The 20,990-nt window shown below is 35.0% G+C and overlaps 2 protein-coding genes and 1 non-coding gene across 3 annotated transcripts; 2 read left to right on the top strand and 1 right to left on the bottom strand.

Annotated features, from left to right (window-relative positions):
* Positions 1 to 3,347: 3,347 nt before the first annotated feature.
* Positions 3,348 to 3,830, top strand: LOC104887461 (uncharacterized). The gene has a single exon (XM_010672091.1). The coding sequence runs from the start codon at positions 3,348 to 3,350 to the stop codon at positions 3,828 to 3,830; it is 483 nt and encodes a 160-aa protein (XP_010670393.1).
* A 9,709-nt stretch (positions 3,831 to 13,539) lies between these two features.
* Positions 13,540 to 14,061, top strand: LOC104887462 (uncharacterized). The gene has a single exon (XM_010672092.1). It carries the CDS (start codon positions 13,540 to 13,542, stop codon positions 14,059 to 14,061), a length of 522 nt encoding a protein of 173 aa, XP_010670394.1.
* A 6,248-nt stretch (positions 14,062 to 20,309) lies between these two features.
* On the bottom strand, positions 20,310 to 20,416 carry LOC125495416 (small nucleolar RNA R71). The gene has a single exon (XR_007272053.1). It is a non-coding gene; the product is annotated as a small nucleolar RNA R71 (small nucleolar RNA).
* Between the last annotated feature and the right edge of the window lie 574 nt (positions 20,417 to 20,990).

Raw genomic sequence — 20,990 nt, 5'->3', positions numbered from 1 at the left:
CAAGTTCATTTATGATGTTAGAGAAGCGAGTAAACATTTCTTGAATAGGCTCTTTTTGTTTCATTTGAAACAATTCATACTTATGCATGAGCATGTCGATCTTTGATCTTTTCACCTCGTTTGTTCCTTCATGCATAACTTGAAGGAGTTCCTACAGTTGCTTTGCAGTCGTGTACCTTATGATTATGTTGTGTTCATGAGGATTAAGGCCACAGTGGAGTAGATTTTTAGCTAAGTTGTTCATCTCCATTTTGTCGAAATCTTCTTTATCAAATTTTTCTAGGGGTTTTGGGATCAGCTCCCCTTTATCATTTTTTCTTAGTAACTTCGAAGTCTTCATCTCAATTACTCTCCATACTTGATAGTTTTATGCTTTTATGAAATTCTCCACACGATTTTTCCAGTATGAATATTGCTTTCCATTGAACATGGGAGGACGTTGAGTAGAATATCCTTCATCAAGTTTTTCACCTGTAGCGTTCATGGTGCCAGGTACTAGCTCCTCAGGGTTAACTGATTTTTGGAGGTACTAGACTCTAATACCAATTGCTGTTCTAGTATGAACACTAAGCCAACTATAATAGTGGGGTAAATTGTAGTTGAGGGAATTTTCAAATTTATAAAGCGGAATAGAAATAACTTTAATATTTAAGTGAAAAAACACACATGAAATTTTACAAGCAAAACTTCCTACGCCTAATTGGAAGAAAAACCTTGACCTTAAGGGATTTTAATCGCAATTTTTTTTTATGAAATAGGCCAAAAGAATATCTCTTTACAACTTACCAAGGACCTTCTCTGTTCCTCTAGGAACTTGTTCACAGTCACTCAGTTCCCCCTGAACTGATGACACTCACTTTGACTTCACTAGATTAAGTCTTCTCTTTTCTCTCATTCTTTTTCTCCTTTTATCTCATGGATATTCTCTAAATTTTTTCTCTCACCCAAACACCTATAATATTACAAGGAATAGTGGAAGAAGAATAATACAGAATAACTTCAGAAAAATAATTGTCTTTTAGAGCTAGAAAGTTATATGCTTTTCTTATTCAACAAATCTTCTTCTTTTATAGCTGTTGAAGTCGACCGTTTTCTTCCGGAATTTTACTGCTCCATGATCTCCTGAATTCATGCTTGCACTAGTGGAAAAAACCTCATATGTCACTTAGTATCTGGTGCGGTTTTTGTAAAACCACATCCGAAAATCAACAAAAAAAAAAAAAAATGAGAGGGAAATTTGACAAATAAAATCTGATGCGGTTGTTAGGACCGCACCAGATTTTTTTTATTTTTTCTAAAATAAAAAATGAAACTCCAGCCCAATTCACCAAAGCCCAGTCCGTTTCCCTTATAACCCCAAACACTAAAAATGCCTCCACACTCTCTGTCATCAGCGCCTACCCCCCTAACCCTAAAACGCCTCTCCACTCACATCTCCACTCTCTAACCCTAACACCCCTCTCTCTATCTCTCCCATGCACTCAGCGCCTCTCCACTATCTAACCCTAAAACGCGTCCCCCTCTATCTCATCAGCGCCTACCCCCTCTCATCAACTCCCTCATAAAAATTCGTCAACTTCTTTGAATCAAACGTTGAATGAAATCGATTCTTTTTTAGATATCAAAATCGAAATCGACCGTCGTTTTCATCATCAAATGCATCAAAAATTCGTCAATTTGATCTCCACGCTAGTCTCCATCGCTCGCCCCTCGTCACCACTGTCGCTCGTCAACACCGTCATTTCATCATCAACAACTCATCAAAAATTCGACATCAACAATTTCCAAATCTGAGTTTATTTTTTTTGTTTTGTTATTTTCAGTTTTAGTTTTATTTGATAATTTTCAGTTTTAGTTTTATTTTAGTTTTATTTTCGGTTTTTTTAGATTTATTATATAATTTCATTTTTTTTTTTGTATTTAATTACTGGATTATGTTTTTTTTGTTGATAGTTTATTTGGTAAATAACTTGTATAATGTATTTGTTTCTATTATTGTATAATGAATTTCTAGGTTGGATAATATTTTGGTTGTATTTGTCTCTATCTTTCACATAGAAACTACGTACAACCTATAGTACTATAATGAAAATAAGTACAATAAAGTACTATAGTGCGTGATTAGTGAAAGAAGTACAATAAATTGATTATAAGTTTTCATTTAATTTAAAATTTTAAAAGATTAATACATTTTCAAAGCCTCCATAGTGCTCCAAAGAACACCTAGAACTAGATGCTCTCTTTTTATTTTCTTCATATTTTATATTTGCACACACATTTTATATATTGCTCATTTGAGCAGAATACATGATTCTATTGATTGGGGTTTCATTCATGATATGATGGTTGGTCTTGAATTCCCTGAGCAGTTTATAAGTTGGTTGATGGAATGCGTAACATCCCCTAGCTATTCCTTGTATGTAAATGGGGGCATTCATGGTTTCTTTAAGGGAGCTTCAGGGATTAGACAAGGAGATCCCATATCCCCTCTCATTTTTGTGATTGGCATGGAATACTTGTCAAGATTATTAAAGAAGATTGTTGGCAAGGAGGAATTCTAGTTTCACTACACATGCAATAGACCTCAAGTAAATCATTTTCAAGTTTATGGTTTAGTTGCTAATAATGAGAAAACTGCAATATATTTTGGTAATGTTGATGAAGGGATACAACAGGAGATCATTGATTTACCTAGTTTTAGAAAAGGAGTCCTCCCTGTGAGATATTTAGGGATTCCTTTAAACTCTAGAAAGATAAATAAGCATGATTGTGAAATACTAATTGACAAAATGCTAGTGAAGATTAGATGTTAGAGCTTAAGACATCTATGTTATGCTGGAAAAATTGTGCTTGTGAATGCAGTACTAATGAGCCTTCACTCATATTGGGCTCAAATGGTGTTAATTCCAAAAAGTGTGTTGCATAGAATTACACAAATCTGTAGAGTTTTCCTTTGGAAGGGGAAGGTTTATCTTACTAAACCTCCTATTGTTGCTTGGAAGTGGGTATGCAAAACCAAGAGTCAAGGAGGTCCTGGGATTAGAAATTGTGTAAACTGGAATGTAGCAGCTCTTGGGAAATATGTATGGTTTTTAGTCAACAGACCCGAGATGATGTGAGTCAAATGGGTTCATCATGTGTACCTGAAGGAATAGAGGTTGGTGGGACTATAAGCCACCTAAGGATGTAGGTTGGGACTGGAAGCGGATATGCAATATTAAAGAACAAATGAAGACAGGTTTCACTACTCAATGGCAGAATACTTACTCAACTAAGGAGGGATACAAGTGGCTACAGGGTAATAGTAGAATGTTCCCTAGAAAAGCTGGGTGTGGAATAGATATAATATGCCAAAGCATTCTGTAATTGCATGGATGACTGCTCTTGGCAAATTAAGAGCAAAAGAGCACTTGTCTCGAATTGGAATTGCTATAGACAACTTATGTGTGATGTGTGGTCTACAAGAGGAGAAAATTGAGCATAGTTTCTTCAAATGTATATTTAGTCAACAATGCTATGTGAAGATTTGCAAGTGGCTAGATATTCAAACATCTCCTATGGATCATATTAACAGATGCTGGAGGATATGCAAGAGAAAATTCACAACCAAGAAAAAGAGGAGCATTTGTTTTGCCGCATTAGCTGCCCTTGTCTATCAAATATGGTATGCTAGGAATTGTGCTTACTGGGAGAAAAGCGTTCCATGGCCTGATGTAATTGTTAATGTTGTTATGCATAATGTCTGTAATAGAGTTAGGCAGTTAATTAATGAGAAATGGAGCCAAGATTGGAAAGTGTGGCTTGAGAGTCTAGTAAGACGACTGATTTAGTCCAGTGTCTATAGGTAGGAATGCAGTAGGCTAGTTGTGTAGCAGCTACTGTTTTTAGGTTGTCTGGTGTATTGGTTGCTCTATTATTAGGCAGGCAACTGTGTTGGTGTTTTGTTTGGTAAATGCTTCAATGAAATTACTAACCTTTTACCAAAAAAAATGTTCAAATAAATCTGCTTAGGAGCACATAATTCTAGATACACCCGGAAGCACATATAAATTTGCATTATTTTGGTACCATTGGAAAAACGTAAAAAATACTTTAAAATGAGATTTATTTTATGATATATTTAAAGTGTCTAAAATAAAATCAACAATTTCATTAACAATATTTATCTAGAAATATAATTATTTTATAATTCTTGATATAATGATTTGTTTCATATGAGTTGGATTGTACCTATGTAAACGATGAGGATTGTCAGTTTACAATTAGTTACAATTAGTTTCGTCACGTGAAAACTAGTCACTATATAAATGCGGATATATTTTGGGAGCATATAAAGTCCCTACTTAGAATCATCTGCATATCTTACTATAGTGTATGTTCATATCAGATCCAACAGGCCTTTTAGAAACATTTTCCATTTCCAATTGATGTTAAGCTTGTGCGTAAGAAGGCCGATCCAAATACCATACTTGGATCGCCACATGCCTAATAGAAAAAAACAATTAGAAATCCAAACAATTAAATTATAAGCATGATTAATAGAACAATATTAAAATCAATTATATCTTGGTCTCCCCAGCTCATAAAACTGCAAGTACATAGGAGATGTGTTGTTGAGCCTCCTCGTGGGACCTCTCTTTCTCCTGCTTGATGCCTTTGTCCTCTTAGCTGACTTTTTCCCCCTTGATGGTGCACCACAATATGCACTGGTGTGACGATGTAAGAAACAAAACAACAAAACCAAATTAGAGAACGAACAAATAAAATACATATTCAATATTCACAATAATAAAATAAGCATGAAACTGAGAGGGGTGGCTAACATAGATCAGTACCACATTACTGTCAAGTAAAACATTCCTATCAGCCTCCACCTCCATATCATAAATCCAATGGTCTAACTCATCTTGAGCATGGTTACTATCCTCCCCGTGGTCAGCCTCTTGTGTAGGGTTGAATGGTGCGTCATCGTACTTGGAGTGATCGCTCGTGCCGTCACTAACCAGATTTGTAGCATATATGTAGAAGTAACAAAGAGTATTAACAAATATAGAACAATGAAAACAAGTTTCAACATATTACAATAACGATATCTATTAAAAACTCATCAATTTATAACTCAAATTAATTACTCGTATTATAAAACATTTCGTACCTTTAATTTTGCTCAATGGGTTGCTCAATAACCGTTATTCCTCCTTGGTTATCCATGCATATTTGAACTATTTTCATTATCAGGCACATCAATCATACCATCATTTGGTATTGAAGAGGGGGGGGGGGTATCATTAAACTTATCATATTCTTGTTCGTCGTTAACATCACTAACTCCTAAAGTTTCCCTTTTACCATTAGAAATAATGAACCACGATTGTCTACAAGATTAAATACATAAAACACGTGTTTTGGCTTGTGATGCAAGGATAAAAGGTTCTTCAGTGTCACGCAGATGACTCATATCAACTAGAGTAAAAAACACTCATTTGTTCTCAAATCACGACTACTATTGTCCAACCACTTGCATTGAAAGAGATGCATAATGAAGTGATCACAATAGTCGAGCTCTCATATTTCCTGAATGATCCCATAATATGATTCCGTAGCATGAATTGGAATTTTATCCTTTACACTCGCATACTCCCTAGATGATGCAACCATAGAAACCCCACAATTTTGTAACATATTTGATGTCTTGTCTTAACATTCAGTATAAAATGTGTATCCATTGATATCATACCCTTCATAAGATTCGAAAATTTCATGTGGACCTTATGTCAACCACTTAATTATATCAGGTACATGATGGTTGTTTGAAGACAATTCACCCATTACATACATAATTATGGAACCAATCAATGAAAGACCTATTATGCTCATTCAACAACGCCCTCTCCCCTTTTGACAGCTTTTTGTGGCGCAATTTACACATATGTATATCTAAGTATGGAACTTCAGTAATATGGTGCAACGCGAAAAGAATGAGCTTTATTCAACACACTCAATGAAGGCGAAATATTTGGCATTTCGACCCCACCCTTGCCTTTAACCTACCCTCGTGTCTGGGCTTTGGGAGATCTATCATCAGTTAGTCACAGCCTTAGCGAAATGAGAAGCAAAATATCCTCCCACCTCTTCGACAATTGTTCCTTGATTGATAGTCGCCTTTGATCTTGCTAGATTCTTCACTTTCTTTTCAAAGAACCCATATTTCTTTCAAAAGGGTATGCCCATCTTAAAAACATAGGACCATAGAATTTACTCTCCCTTATCAAATGAAGGAATAAGTGATCCATGATGTCAAACAAGAAGGTGGAAAATACATCTCAAATTGACAAAGTGTGACTACCAACTCATTTTTCAAAATGTCCAATTTATCAAGATCAAGTACCTTGATGCATATGGTATTGAAAAATGAACACAACCTTGTGATGGCAAGCCTTGACGTGTTTCAGAAGAATGTCGTGTATTGCAATCGGCAAAAACACTTATCACATGACAGTCGTGGGACTTAAACCCAACCAGATCTGTCACACAAACAAGTCTTCTCATGTTAGATGAGTATGCAGTGGGAACCTTTATACTGTATAAATACTCACATAACAACCGTTTTTCCTTCCCTCGACAATGTATAATAAGTTGGATGCAAATACGTTGTTGTTCATTTGCTTTCTTAGTTTTTTCCCTAACCATTGGCCATAAATTAGGCTGAATCTTCAATTTCTCTATATCTCTACGAACCTTAAGACCATCCTTAGTCTTCCATGACATATTCAACAAAGTATCGATAATTGCATAAGAAAGATTTTTTTTCAATATGCAGTACATCGAGATAATGTATAACCGGTAACTCATTCCAATAATATATACTCTTTTTTCAAAGTGTTAACATCATCTTTCGAAGGTTTAACCCCTTTACCAAATATTGTTCTCATCCCCTTAACACGCTAATAAACTTCTTTTTTGGTTAATGTTCTGGAAGTTGGATCATTTTAGACTAACCCGTTGAATGGTGTTTTTTTTTCTTTCGATATGGATGGTATCTATGTAGGAATTGTCTATTAATTATATAGACATGTTTAATATCTACATATCAATTATATTTGACAATTAAGATATCGAAAATTTCATAATTTTTTTTCTCAACATAGTATTAATATTAATAGGATTCTTCCAATAATAGGATCCTAATCATATATATATTATCCATCATATCTATTTTTAATCAACTATCACAATATCCAATTACTTCTGAATTAAAAAAAAAATATTATTTTAGTCATTTTCTTTAACATAAAAACTTCATTTGTTATTTAGTCTTTAACTAGTTTAGGACATGGACAACAATTCTAGTAGAACTATATTTTCAAATAAAGTAAATATCTAATGCACATGTTGTGCAAACTTTATACTTAATAAAGGATAGTGTTGGATCGGAATTTGCACATCCCTAATCTTAAATATGATAATGTAGTACTCGTTCTAATGGATGCCAATCTTAAATAGGGGTGTGCAAAGGGTAGGGTCTGACCGAAATCTGATCCGGATAGGACAGAGGATTCCGATCTGGTCCCCGGTCTGCCGTAAATAAGGATTCTGGATTTTCGGTCTGCGGAACAATGGATCGGAATTTCTTTTTTTTTTTATAGTAAAAAAAAGTTCACGGGAAAAAAAAAACCACACTTTATTAACCTAAAGATTATGGTTGTTAGAATTATTAGATTTTAATGTATCTAATTTATAAATTTGTATAAATCTAAATAAAAAGATTTCTAAAAAAAATATTCAGATTCCGTTCCAACAGGTCCAATCGGTTCCATCCATTCATGTAAAAAGTGAAGATTTTCTATATTTTTTGAATATTCCGCCAAAAAGTTTTCTAAACTGATGCATACCCCTAATCTTAAATAAATATCTGATTATTTGCTCCACCTGATATTTAACACAAATGAAAACTCATAACAAATGGATGCAAAACTGGTAAAGATGAAGTAGGTGAGGTACCGGGTTTGCTTCAGCTGTTGCGATATCCCATCTGTCACCTAACCATCATTCTGTATATTATGTATTTTAATTACTAAATTTTATATTAATCATGAAAAATCAATGGAAAGAAATAACTTTATCGTGTAAATTACTTCTAAAAAATTATTTTTCATTTTTCTTATGTTCAATTAACAAATTAAAGAGGTTGGTGATGAAAATAATTAACTTCTAAAGAAGATACAAGATATAATTTGAAAAATCAATTTCACCCGTTAGTCACTCGATTCATCCTGAAGGATGAATGGACGAATATATATTATAGATTATGAAAGAATAAAATGGATATTACGAAACGAATAGAAGTAGATAACGAATGCAGGTAAAGCTTCACTACATCTGGACCCGACTTATTGGCATCTCCACTCCGTATGGGCTAATATACTTTTCTTTTGGTGTTAATTTAATAATTCTACGCGGGATTTCGAAGACGCAACTATAAGTTTTTTTTTTTGTTAAGTGGAACGATGTATCAAAAAATTAGGTCATCAAGGTTAGTTAGTGTAACTAGCATAGGGATTTGTGACCCCATCATTATAATATAAAAATAACTGTTCAAACATAATATCCTCATCCCTAATGCCTAGTTTCACCCATGGGGCTATACCAAATTGGCGAAAAACCCCCACCTCCCCACTTTCTTTGCGACTTGTTGTTGCTGAGATATCAACCTCTCGCACTTGGTCCCGAGCCACATTTTCCAGCTGGATATGTCTCTCTCTTTGTAATATTTGCCTGCAAACATTAGTATGATTGTTATAACGATGTCTTATCCTCATACTTCCATTTATACAATCCAATGCTATCAAAGAGTACGAGAAGCCAATGCATTTCTTCCATTCAATTGATTTGCTTCTATCCAAAGAAGATTTTCATATATGGCAAGGATTTCTGCTAAGTTGGCATCATTGCATACCAAATTGCCAAAGAAACATCCCATCCATTGCCCCATTTTACTTCAACAAATTACTCCCATACCTGCATGTAGATTAGTGGCACAAAAGGAGGCATCCACTGTTATAGTAAATTCATGAATCAAGGAGAATTGAGGTGGTTGCCGGGGTTTAGGATAGGTCTTGAGCAAGCATACTCTGTGGCAAGGAAGACTGACTAGTGTGAAAAGTAATCTAGTTTAAGACCCTTACTATTGATGACCCAAAGGTTCCTTCTAATCTAGATTCTCTAATAGAGGAAAGAGAATAAAGTGGCCCAAGGAATGTTTTTTTGATTTTTCATAATCACATTAGAGTTAATATTAGAGCTTAGCCAAGTTTTGAACTCAATAGAGAAGAAGTTTTGGAGGAGGTCACATTTACTCCAAGTTTGTTTTGCTCTCCCACAATCTCTAAGAACATGGATACATGATTCAGGAACTGTTTGGCAGGAGGAGTAGTTTGGGTTATTAGTTATCTTTCTAGCATGAAGGTTAGTTTCAGTAGCAATTCCATTATATATACAAGCCCATAGAAAGTGTTGGATCTTGGGGTGACAAGGGGGCAGACAAAACACTATTCCAGTCCCACTCTCTGCAATTATCTAAGATTATATTATGGTATGGCGTGTCAAACTGTCAATTTTCAATTCATATTTCAAAACCCACTATATGTAGGTGGACTTTTAGAGAGATAATATATACAGTCGTTGTGGTTAAACAAAAAAAAAAATACTTCCCTCAAATATCCAATGTTACTATTTTTTTTCTTGAAGTCCAGAAAATATTGCAAATCTTAATTTTAAATACCCACTATCTTTGGGTGTATTTTTTTATTAGATATGAGGTTTCAAATCCTTGACATCTTCCTTTATATTCAAATGATTATTATTGTTAAACTATAACTTGTGTTTGGAGCGAAATTATGTCAATTAAAGACTATACACAATCTTATCTTAATAAATTATCCGAGTTATTACTCGAGCCCAACAACTAGTTGTATCTTAGCAGGATTTCTTCTTAATATGGGGACTATATTTTTCGGTGTTTAGTTTCAAGGACGACCGAAGTTTATTAGTATTGGGTTAGCGGACTACTCCATTTTAATACGGTTAGTTCTGATAGCCTGGGAAATAATTTTTTTAAATGACAGACCTCAACAACCCTTTTAGATTTTGTTGTCATTAAACGATTTGAAGACGTTGTTTACGTATTCATTTTGTTATAGTAATAGGATCAAGTGAAACCACGCTTTATGCTGAAAACTGAAAACTGCAACATAAAATGAGCAAAAAGTTTATGGAAATAAGCAAAAAGTTTTTAAAATGAGCAAAAATATGAAATGAGCAAAAAACATAAAAATTAGATTTTTTTTGTAAAATGAGCAAAAGTTTCTTAAAATGAGCGAAAATATAAAATGAACAAAAGTTCATAAAATGAGCAAAAAACTTCGTAAAATGAGCGAAAGTTTGCTAAAATGAGCAGAAGTATCTTAAAATGAGCAAAAAGGTCAGTTTTAATTTTCAGCTTAATGTTGGTTTTCAGTGGATCCTACCTCTATTGGCTCTCTCTCTCTCTCTCTCTCTCTATCTATATATATATATATATAATATATATATATTATATATATATATATATATATATAATATTATATATATATATATATATAATATATATATATATATAATCACATGAGAATGCTCCTTACATGAGAAATGAGAATGAATCTCAACCACATGATTTGATTAGAGTTACAACACTTGTTCATTAGAGTTATATCCCCAAAAAAAATTTGAGCCCAAAATAGGAAGTTTTTATTATCTTTGTTTTTTTAATATTCTTTTTTTGAAGTTACATCACTTTTTCATTAGAGTTACATCACTTATTGATAAGAGTTATAGCGCGTAAAATTCATTCTCATTTGTCATGTACGTATGCATTTTCATATGAACTCACATAAGAAGAAATTCTCCAAGTTGTGCTCATGAATTGGATTGGTGCCTTTTGGGATGTAACCCAAACCAAACCGCAAATATACGGTTTGACATTTTTTCAACCCAAACCGCACCGCACTTGCGCTCAAACCAACCCAAAGCAGACCATTCAAAAACGGTTTGGTGCAATGCGGTTTGCGATTTAAACATATTTTCTTCAGCGATATGAGTTTTTTTTTTTATAAAAATGGTATACAATTGTTGATAAACCAAAGCATAATTCTCTAAAATTAGATAATAAATACAAAGACTCCAAATAAAATAAAAAATACTTCACAATTCACAAGCTTTAATTGAACGACACCATTTATAAAACATAACAAAAAATAAACATTCTATCTAAAAAAAAAAAAAAAAACAAACAAGAAACAAAACATACCAAAAAAAAAAAGGAACGCAGCCTCACCACACCCTAAACCAAAATAGACAACCTTTTTTTTTAAAAAAAAATCATATAAAATTGAGGTTTACAGTGCGGTTTCAGTTTTCAAATATTCAAACCCAACCTAAACCACAAACCGCGGTTTACTTGAAATCACAAATCAAATCACAAGTTTAAAACCGCAAACCACCCCCCTCCCCCAAACCGCGAAAAAACAATTTGAGATGCAATTTGGTGTGGTCCAGATTGCATTCGCACAATGCCTCCACTTAAAGGTCCATTACAAGCCAAACCTTTATTTATTGAACGAGTTGACCAATTATATTCATTCTCCTCCCATAAATTTATTAGTTAGGGAACTTTTTTAGATAGATGAACAATCATCAATAATAATTGTTTATATTCATATTGTTCGTTGCAATGATATTTATCTATATCATTATTCTGACTCGTCAAATGTTAACTAATTCATGGCACAACAAAATTTATATATAGTAATCTCCGGACACTTATTGCTTTCTAATATTATTCACACCTCATATTTATTTCTGATTTCTTAGTCTTCTATTAATGATATTTAAGCTTCCAGATTGGTGGACTTTTTAGACGAAGGATAAGATCGGTATTCGATACAAGTCTATTTTGTATAATAATTTTTAGGGGAGTGTTTATCTAGCACATGAGAAATAATGATAACTTCATTCTCGTCATGAGCTCCCCCATTCATGATGAAGTAATTATTTTGTAAACTGCGTCCAGGTGCAATATTAGTTTTTTTTTTGACAGAAAAAAAATATCATTAATAATAAGTCAAAAGGCTTAGACAATGATAATTAAGATATGAAAAAAACAGATTTAGCATATTGCAACAATTTTCACAAGGAACCAATTAATGTTAAGCATACTCCTTCACAATCTGATTCTATGATATAGTTGTTTCCAGTGACGAATTGCTGAAATAACTTAAACCTCAGGGATCCAATCCATCTTCCAAATTATTGACACCATAAAAAAAAAAAAAAAGCTCATACATTGATGAGAACCAACTATCAAAAAGGGAGACAAAAACTCACACAAAGGAGAGAACTGAAAAAAAAATCAATAAAGAAAATAATTACATGACTAAAATCTAAGGAAAATGATTGGATATAGCCTAATTTCCGAAAAAAATAGACTAATTTTGATCAAAGAGGCTAGAAGCATTTAAAACCCTACAAAGAAAATTAAAGGGAGAGGGGCCGGGGGGAGGAGACGTTTGGGGGTTTCATGTTTAAGCTATTTTACATCCGCGCTATGCCCCGGGTAAGAATTTTTTTTTTTAATAATATAATACTTTATGATAATAACACTAAATACAACTTAGCCTACTGGTTAAGACTTTAGTATATGTACTTGAGGTCTCGGGACCAAACCCTATACTACGCAATTTCTATAAAAAAGTTATTGAAAGAAAAAAAGTATCATTAATAATAAGTCAAAAGGCTTAGACAATGATAATTAAGATATGAAAAAAACAGATTTAGCATATTGCAACAATTTTCACAAGGAACCAATTAATGTTAAGCATACTCCTTTACAATCTGATTCTATGATATAGTTGTTTCCAGTGACGAATTGCTGAAATAACTTAAACCTCATGGATCCAATCCATCTTCCAAATTATTGACACCATAAAATAAAAGCTCGTACAATGATGAGAACCAACTATCAAAAAGGAAGACAAAAACTCACACAGAGGAGAGAACTGAAAAAAAAATCAATGAAGAAAATAATTACATGACTAAAATCTAAGGAAAATGATTGGAAATAGCCTAATTTCCGAAAAAATAGAGTTTCTGATGTTTTATAAGTTGTTTTATGATTGAAAATAGCCTAATTTTCGAAAAATCTAAGGAAAATGACGAATTTTGATGATTGAAAATAATTACATGACTAAAATCTAAGGAAAATAATTATAGTAGTCTAATCTAAATCTAAATTTAAGTTGTTCTCTAACAGAGAAGAAATCAGAATAAAGTTTCTCGAATTAGGAACTTAGATGGAGTCTGGATGGAGCAAAATGGGGTTATTGAAAAAGCGTTTCTGATGTTTTATAAGAAATTGTTGGGACTACACATCCAATTTCTGCTCATGTTAGCAGTAGTATCATAGAGTAAGGGTCTGTTCTCACTGGGGTACAACAAAGTGATCTTATGCTTCCTTTTCCTGGTGAAGATGTGAAACGTGCTATCTTTGATATTGAAGATAACAAAGCCTCGGGTCCAGATGGATATTCTAGTTGTTTTTTTAAAGAAGCATGGCCTTGTAGTGGTGGAGATGTTATTGAGGCTATACTGAATTTCTTCCAGTCATGTAAACTACTAAAGCAGATCAATGCTACTACCCTCTGCCTTATTCCTAAAGTAGAGCAACCTACTGATGTTTCCCAATTCCGTCCAATTGCCTGCTATAATGTCATCTATAAAGCCATTTCTAAAATGCTTTGTAGTAGACTTAAGAAGGTATTGCCTACCTTGATTGATCAGGTGCAAAGTGCCTTTGTTGAAAATAGAGTTATTCTGCATAACATTTTCATATGTCAGGATATGTTGAAAGGCTATAAAAGGAAAAATCTCCTTGCTAGATGCACTCCCAAAGTAGATTTAAAGAAAGCTTATGATTCTTTAAATTGGGAATTTATCAAAGAGGTTTTGATTGGCTTGAATTTTCCTTAAATGTGTATTGATTGGGTTATGGAGTGTATTAGTACCCCTTCCTACTCTCTGAGTATTAAGGGTGGTTTGTGTGGTTTTTTCAAGGGAAGAGGGGAATCAGACAAGGGGATCCTATTTCTCCTCTTATTTTTGTGTTGGCTATGGAGTATTTTTCTAGGCTGATGAAAAGGATGAGCAAGAGAGCTGAATTTGGATTTCATCAAAGATGTGCAGAATTAAGGCTACATCACCTTATCTTTGCTGATGATCTTATGTTATTTAGCAAAGGTAATGTTCAATCTGCAGTGTTGCTGGTGAGAACACTTAATGCTTTTGCTGATGTGTCTGGATTGGAGGCAAGCTAAGAGAAGACTGCCATTACTTTGGTAATGTTAAAGAAGATCAACACAGAATCTTACAACTTATTGGGTTCAAGAAAGGTGTTTTCCCTTTTAGATACTTAGGTGTCCCTATCACATCTAAGAGATTGACAAGGGCTGATTGTGACATGCTCATTGACAAAATAATTCACAGAATTATGTGCTGGAGTTCTAGGCATTTATCTTATGCTGCTAGAACTACTTTAGTCAATGTTGTCCTTCTCAGTTTGCACTCCTATTTGGCTCAAATTTTTCTGCTGCCAAAATGTATTCTGAGAAGGATCACACAAATCTGCAGAGCATTTCTGTGGGAGGGTAGGGTTGTACTACAAAAACCCCCACTTGTAGCTTGGGATTGGGTCTGTAGGCCTTAAAAGAATGGTGGCCTGGGTGTCAAGGAGTGTGTAAAGTGGAATATGGCTGCCATAGGAAAGTTTGTTTGGCAGATTACTCAAAAGCAAGATCTCCTGTGGATTAAATGGATCAATGGTGTCTATCTTGAGGAACAAGACTGGTGGGAGTATGAGGCTACTAGCAGTGCAAGTTGGGTTTGGCAAAATTTTTGTAAATAAAGCCAAGAATGTGTTCAGACCTGCCTATACCAATAACCTGTGGCTTAATGGTACTCAAACTTACTCAGTCAAAGAGGGTTATAAATGGTTGTAAGGAAATTAAGCAACAGTTCCTTGGCATTACTGGGTTTGGAATACAACTAATATTCCTAAAGACTCTTTTGTGTCTTGGTTGGCTGCTTTAGGTAAGCTTAGGACAAGAGTATCCTTAGCAAGAGCCAGTTTGTGTGAGAATCCTGATTGTCTTTTATGTAAATCTGGGGTAGATTCTTGTCAGCATTTGTTTTTTAAATGCCCATACAGTGATAAAGTATGTAGGTATATCTTGGTGTGGTTGGGTCTGGGTATTACTCAGCAGGAGAGTTTGAGCACAACATGGAGAAAATGGGGTAGGAAGTTTACTAGTAAGCAAAGGAGGAAGGTTTGCTATACTACAGTGGCTGCTATGGTATATCATTTGTGGAAAGCTAGGAATTTTGCTCTTTGAAATGCTGCTATTATTCACCCTCATGTTACTAGCAAAAGAATTCAGCTTGATGTTTGTGGCAGGTTTAAGAGTTTTGTGGAATTCAACTGGTCTGATGATGATAAATGTTTTTTTCATCAACTAGTGAATAATTGTCTAAGCTAGTCTGGTGTTTGTAATGGGCTTGAGCTGAGGTCTGTTCTTGTGTTTTGGTAGTTGGCTGTCTGTAATTAGGGTGGTTGTGTTGTAGTTATTGTGATCTGTTGCTGCAATAGTATTCTGTAGCAGCTTAGGTTGTAATGGTGGAGCTTTTAGCGCTATTTTTGGTAATACACTTACATTTTACCAAAAAAAAATAAATCTAAATTTTAATCAAAATTATATCATCATGTAAATCATATCACTAGTGGAAAAAACCTTATATGTCATTTAAATTTGACAAACGCAGTCGGATGCGGTTTTTAATGAACCTGATGCGGTTCATTGGACCACATCCAAAAATGCCTTACTAAACCCCTCCCCAAAACATCCCGCCTTCCACTTTTATTTCGTGAACGCTCAAAACACTACTACCCCAGCACTTACTCTTGTTGTGCACCACCACCAACGCCAGCTCCACACCACTGCCCCAGCTCGACATACCACCACACTACACCGACAACCACCTCACTATTGCGCACCACCACCAACGGCGGCCACCTGTGCACCTCAAGATTCCACCAACAACTGTGCGCGCCATCACTGCTGCCCTAGGTTCGCGCCACCACTGCCCACTGCTGCTCCCCATTGTGGCTCCTCCTTCTCCCCTTCCTAAACAACTACATTATTCCTCCTCCACCTTTTCCTAGCTAGGTTACTAAATTTTCATATAACTTTTATTGTAATCTCATAAATTTATAATTCATTGTAATTTTATGAATGATTGTTAGTGAAATTAGGTTGTATAATAGTTAAAGGATTTAAATTTGATTGATTTCAGTTAATTTAATTTTAGTTTAAGTAGTTAGTTTGATTTATAGGTTAAAAAAACTAGGTCTTTGTTGTAGGATGAATATGGTTATTAGTTTAGTTTAGTTTAGTTTAGTTATGTTTAATTTGGTAATTTATACTAATTTGAACTTTAAACTTTGTTGTTGATTATTGAAGCTAGCTAGTGACGGACTTTTGAGTTCGATTTCCCTATTTACAACCTTGATATTTGTATGTTATATATTAGTAAATTGGTTTATATGTGCAAATATGTATATATGTATCGTTGAATTAAGAATAAATGTAAAATGCTTTGTTGTTCAAAAACCTATGTATATATGTATCATCATATCATATGCCTAGATACCCGTTCGAGACTTACTCATTAGGAGTAAGTCTTGAATAGTCCCCGGTTTGGGACTGTTCTTAGATGTTTAATCTCACTTAGGTGGTGAATGTATGTCTTTATTTCGATTCTGAAGAGGAAAATCTTGGCTCGTCGTTTTCCTACTTTTGTTCTCTGTGTACATATGTAGATATAAGTAACTATATATCTACATTGTGTACTTGGAGAACTGTAGGGAAATGTTGCCGGATTTTCCGTAGAATCGAAAATAAGACATACATTCACTAGTGAGATTAGACATCTAAGGATGGGTTAGGTTGGAGTTATAAGGACCCTTGGAAAGTATACCTAATTTCATTAATTGTATATCGTTCATAAACTCTAATCATGTAATGAAGTTCGTTATTGAAATGAGGTACTTGGTGCTTGTATTTAGTTAGAGGTCTGATTGAAATGAATCGTGCATGGTAGTATGGTAGTCGTGACACGAGTGAATTCGTGGGTGGGGTCTTTGAATTTTGTGATGCTGCATTTAGTCATCAGGCTGCAACGGGAACTGAGGGGTTTTATTGTCCTTGTGTTGATTGTGGCAATGTGAGCATGGTTAGTAACATTAGATCGCTGAGGGAGCATATCTTTCGTTGTGGGTTTAGGCAAGATAACCATGTATGGGATTGGCATGGTGAGGAGGGTATATATGATGGTGGGAATGTCGTTGTTGACGATGTGCATGAAAGAGGTGAGTTTGATGTCATTGAGAATGACAAGAACCTCGAAGACGAATATGAGAATATTGAAGTAGAGGATGATGATGATGATGATGATGGGGACCATATCAAGGAGAAGATGGAGGGGGTGGATGATCATGCTGGAAAACAGCCTCGTATTTTTTATTGCATGGCCGAGGCGTCTCGAAACTCGTTGTATCCCGGTTGTACGAGGTACACCAAGCTGATGCCGTGATAACACTCTTGAACATCAAGACAAAAGCCGGTATAAGTGACTCAGCTTTCACTTCCTTGTTGCAAGCATTTGGTGATATGTTGTCGGACGAACATGAACTACCCAAGTCGAACTACTATGCTAAGAAACTGATGTGTCCCTTCAGTTTGGAGTACCAGAGGATACATGCTTGTCCAAACGATTATGTGCTATATCAAAATGAATATCCGATGGATGAGTGTCCTCGATGTGGGAAGTCGCGTTATTGATAAGTGTGTTTCAAACGTACTTTATGGACTCCTTTTAGCTCATTTTGATCCTCTTTCTCCCCTTTCTTCCCTCTTTATTCTCCCTTTCCCCTTCTATTTCATTCACTTGATCATAGTGATATTTTGCTAGATTTTTAGTCATTTTTGACCGAATTTCTAGTACATTTGCTTTCACCTTGTTTTGCCATGTTCTTGATATAGGTGAAACTACTAAGATGGCTACGATTTGTAAAGTTGGAAAAGGTAGCAATGAAAACAAAGCACACATTGATAAATGGTGCGCTTGCACCATTCCCCATGTCCGCTTGACAAAGGAGCACATTGCACAATGAAATCTTGAACGGAGAACTTCAAATGGACATAACTTTCAAACCATAAATCGGATGAAGGTAATTCCAGTTGGAGGTGAAAGCTCGTTTTAATATCTTTCCAACGACTGGTCATAAGCTTGATTTGGATATAAAACGAAGAAGTTATGATCGTTTTAAGTTGAACTGTCCAGTTTGAGGCAGAAGGGTTAGGTGCGCCCGCACCAGTCGTTTCCGGAAAATGGAGCTCGTGGCTTCATTAAACGAGTTTTTGTTTTATTTCGAAGACTTACGCTTTCATTCTAGTTTCTACACAATATTCTAGGGTTTTGTATTAGAGAGAAAACACTTTAGTTTGATTGAGATTTGAGAATTGTTGATCATAGTTTGTGATTTCCAATACATTCAAGGTACTTTTCATTTATTTCAATTCAAAGTTTAAGTTTTTATTTCATTCTTTTCGTCTTTGTTCTTGCTTTTGATTATTCTAGATCTTTATTCTCTTAGTTCCGTAATTGCGATTTACATTAGTTTAATCATTACTTAATCATGTTTAGCCTTAAAATAGTCATAGATTCATTGTTTAATTGCTTTAACTCCATGATTAGTGAGTAGTTTCATAATCTAGCGTTAGGGTGAAAGTATGAATTAGGGTTTTAACTAATATGTTGATGTGATTGTGATTGTTTAGAGAAGTTTATGCATTGATCTTGGTGTTTTGAAACCTTAGGATAGATATTGATCACATTTATGCTTTGTTATTTTGATTTCAAATGTTCTATCGAATTTTGAACTCTTTTATCATCCCCAAGAATCAACTTAATTTCTATGTCAAGATATTGGATGGAAATTAAGGGGATCCTTAATTAGGGGTTTTCCAAACTTATTGAATCTCTTAGTCAATTAACTAAAGACCATTCAAGAGAGGATTTAGTTGATTGATTAAGTGATTACTCTTGAGGACCATTCGAGAGAGGACTCAAGTAATTTAGAGGAAACTAAACCTTGCATAATCATCTCCGTACATCACAATCGCATTAGCAATCATTGGCTATTCTTATTCATACTAGTAACCTTAACTCTAGTGTCTTTTATTTGATATTTAAACTCTTGATATTTGCTTGTTCTAGTTGATAGTAGTCTTAATTGTTACCAAACTTCTTTTAAACCCCCAAATACCTTTCAATTAGGTAGTCTGGACTTGATAGACTTTAATCAATCCCATTTTCCCTGTGGATCGACCCTTGACTTACCCTTACTATTCTCTTAGTAATTGCTTGTTAGGATTATAAATATTGTTTGGAAAGCGGTTCTTAGTGCCCTAACGACATGCTAAAAACCTCTTATCAAAATGGCGCCGTTGCCGGGGAGACTGTGCTATTGATTGAAGTATATTTTAGTTTAGTTTGCTTAATTGATTTTTCTTTTATTTTCTTTTTGACTGTGGTTGTTATTTGCTAATCCTCTGCTTAGCTTTGTTGTGTTACATGAGAAGAAGAACTCACGGTTCACCCACATTGCCTCTAGATCCTGAAATCGACCGTACCTTGCGAAAGCTTCGGAAGAATTTGGAGAATTTGACTTTGGGTTCCGAGCCTTCTTCACCAATCTCAAGTACATCAAGTGAAGTTGAATCAGAAATGGGTGAAGCAAATCCACAACTGTTTAGGGATTTCGGAAATCCGGGTTCCTATGTTCTTCAAGGTGGAATTCAACTCCCCAGCACCACTACAAATTTCAGCATTCACCCTCAGTATACTCGGATGGTGAAAGCAGAGCAGTTTTGTGGGGGGTCAGATGAAGATCCTCTAGACCATCTCGACAGGTTTCTTGAGTATGTGCCATGATAACAACTAATGATGTCTCTCCTGACTACATCAAGATGCATTTGTTCCGGTCCTCTCTTACCGGAAAAGCAAAGTCATAGCTCAAGAGCTTGCCTGCGAATTCCCTCACTACTTGGGAAGAAGTCACCATGGCCTTCTTGAAGAAATACTTCCCGGAGTGGAAGACTGCGGACATAAGGAGGAAGATATCCTCATTTGAGCAAGAGAACGATGAGACACTTGCCGAAGCTTGGGAGCGGTTCAAGGAGATTATCTGTTCATGCCCACACCATGAGTTCAACAAGAATCTACTCATGCGATTTTTCTATGATGGTCTTGATCCGATATCACGAGCCAACCTTGATGCTGGAGCGGGAGGTCAACTTTCTAAGATCCCGCAAGAACAACTTGAGTCCACAATTGAGGAAGTGATCAAGAATTACTCATGGAGTGGAAGACGAAGAGGTGCTTAACCTAAGAAGAGCGGAAAGTTTGAAATTGACCCCATGGATCAAATTCAAGCCAAGATGGACCAAGTTAGTTAGCATGTGTTCTCTCCATCTCAACATTTTTTTCTCCCTTTTGCATTTAGTTTCTTTTTAGTGCTTTTGCATGTTAGGTTTGCATAAAAAAAACACAAAAATATTTTTTTTCCCTGCATTTAGGATAGCTTGGTTGCATGCATGATTTGTGGCTAAAAATGTTCATAACTTGATTGGAAGACCTTCCCTACATTAGACTTGATGGTTTTGGAAGCCCTGTTGTGACTTTAAGTGACTCTTGAGAACGATAACTTTTTGTAGAGTCTCTTTGAAATTAGGCGTGTTGGATGAATGGATTGCCTTTCCCCTTGTGCGACGAATCCCGAAGGA

Source organism: Beta vulgaris, chromosome 2, assembly GCF_026745355.1.
Source record: "Beta vulgaris subsp. vulgaris cultivar EL10 chromosome 2, EL10.2, whole genome shotgun sequence".
Classification (NCBI taxonomy): Eukaryota; Viridiplantae; Streptophyta; class Magnoliopsida; order Caryophyllales; family Amaranthaceae; genus Beta; species Beta vulgaris.
The sequence above is the reverse complement of the archived record's forward strand: the minus strand, read 5'-3'. Positions and strand labels throughout refer to the sequence as shown.

What these genes read in the sequence shown, in the direction of transcription:
- LOC104887462 (XM_010672092.1), top strand. Translation starts at nt 13,540, where the DNA reads ATGCTTCCTTTTCCTGGTGAAGATGTGAAACGTGCTATCTTTGATATT.
- LOC104887461 (XM_010672091.1), top strand. Translation starts at nt 3,348, where the DNA reads ATGCCAAAGCATTCTGTAATTGCATGGATGACTGCTCTTGGCAAATTA.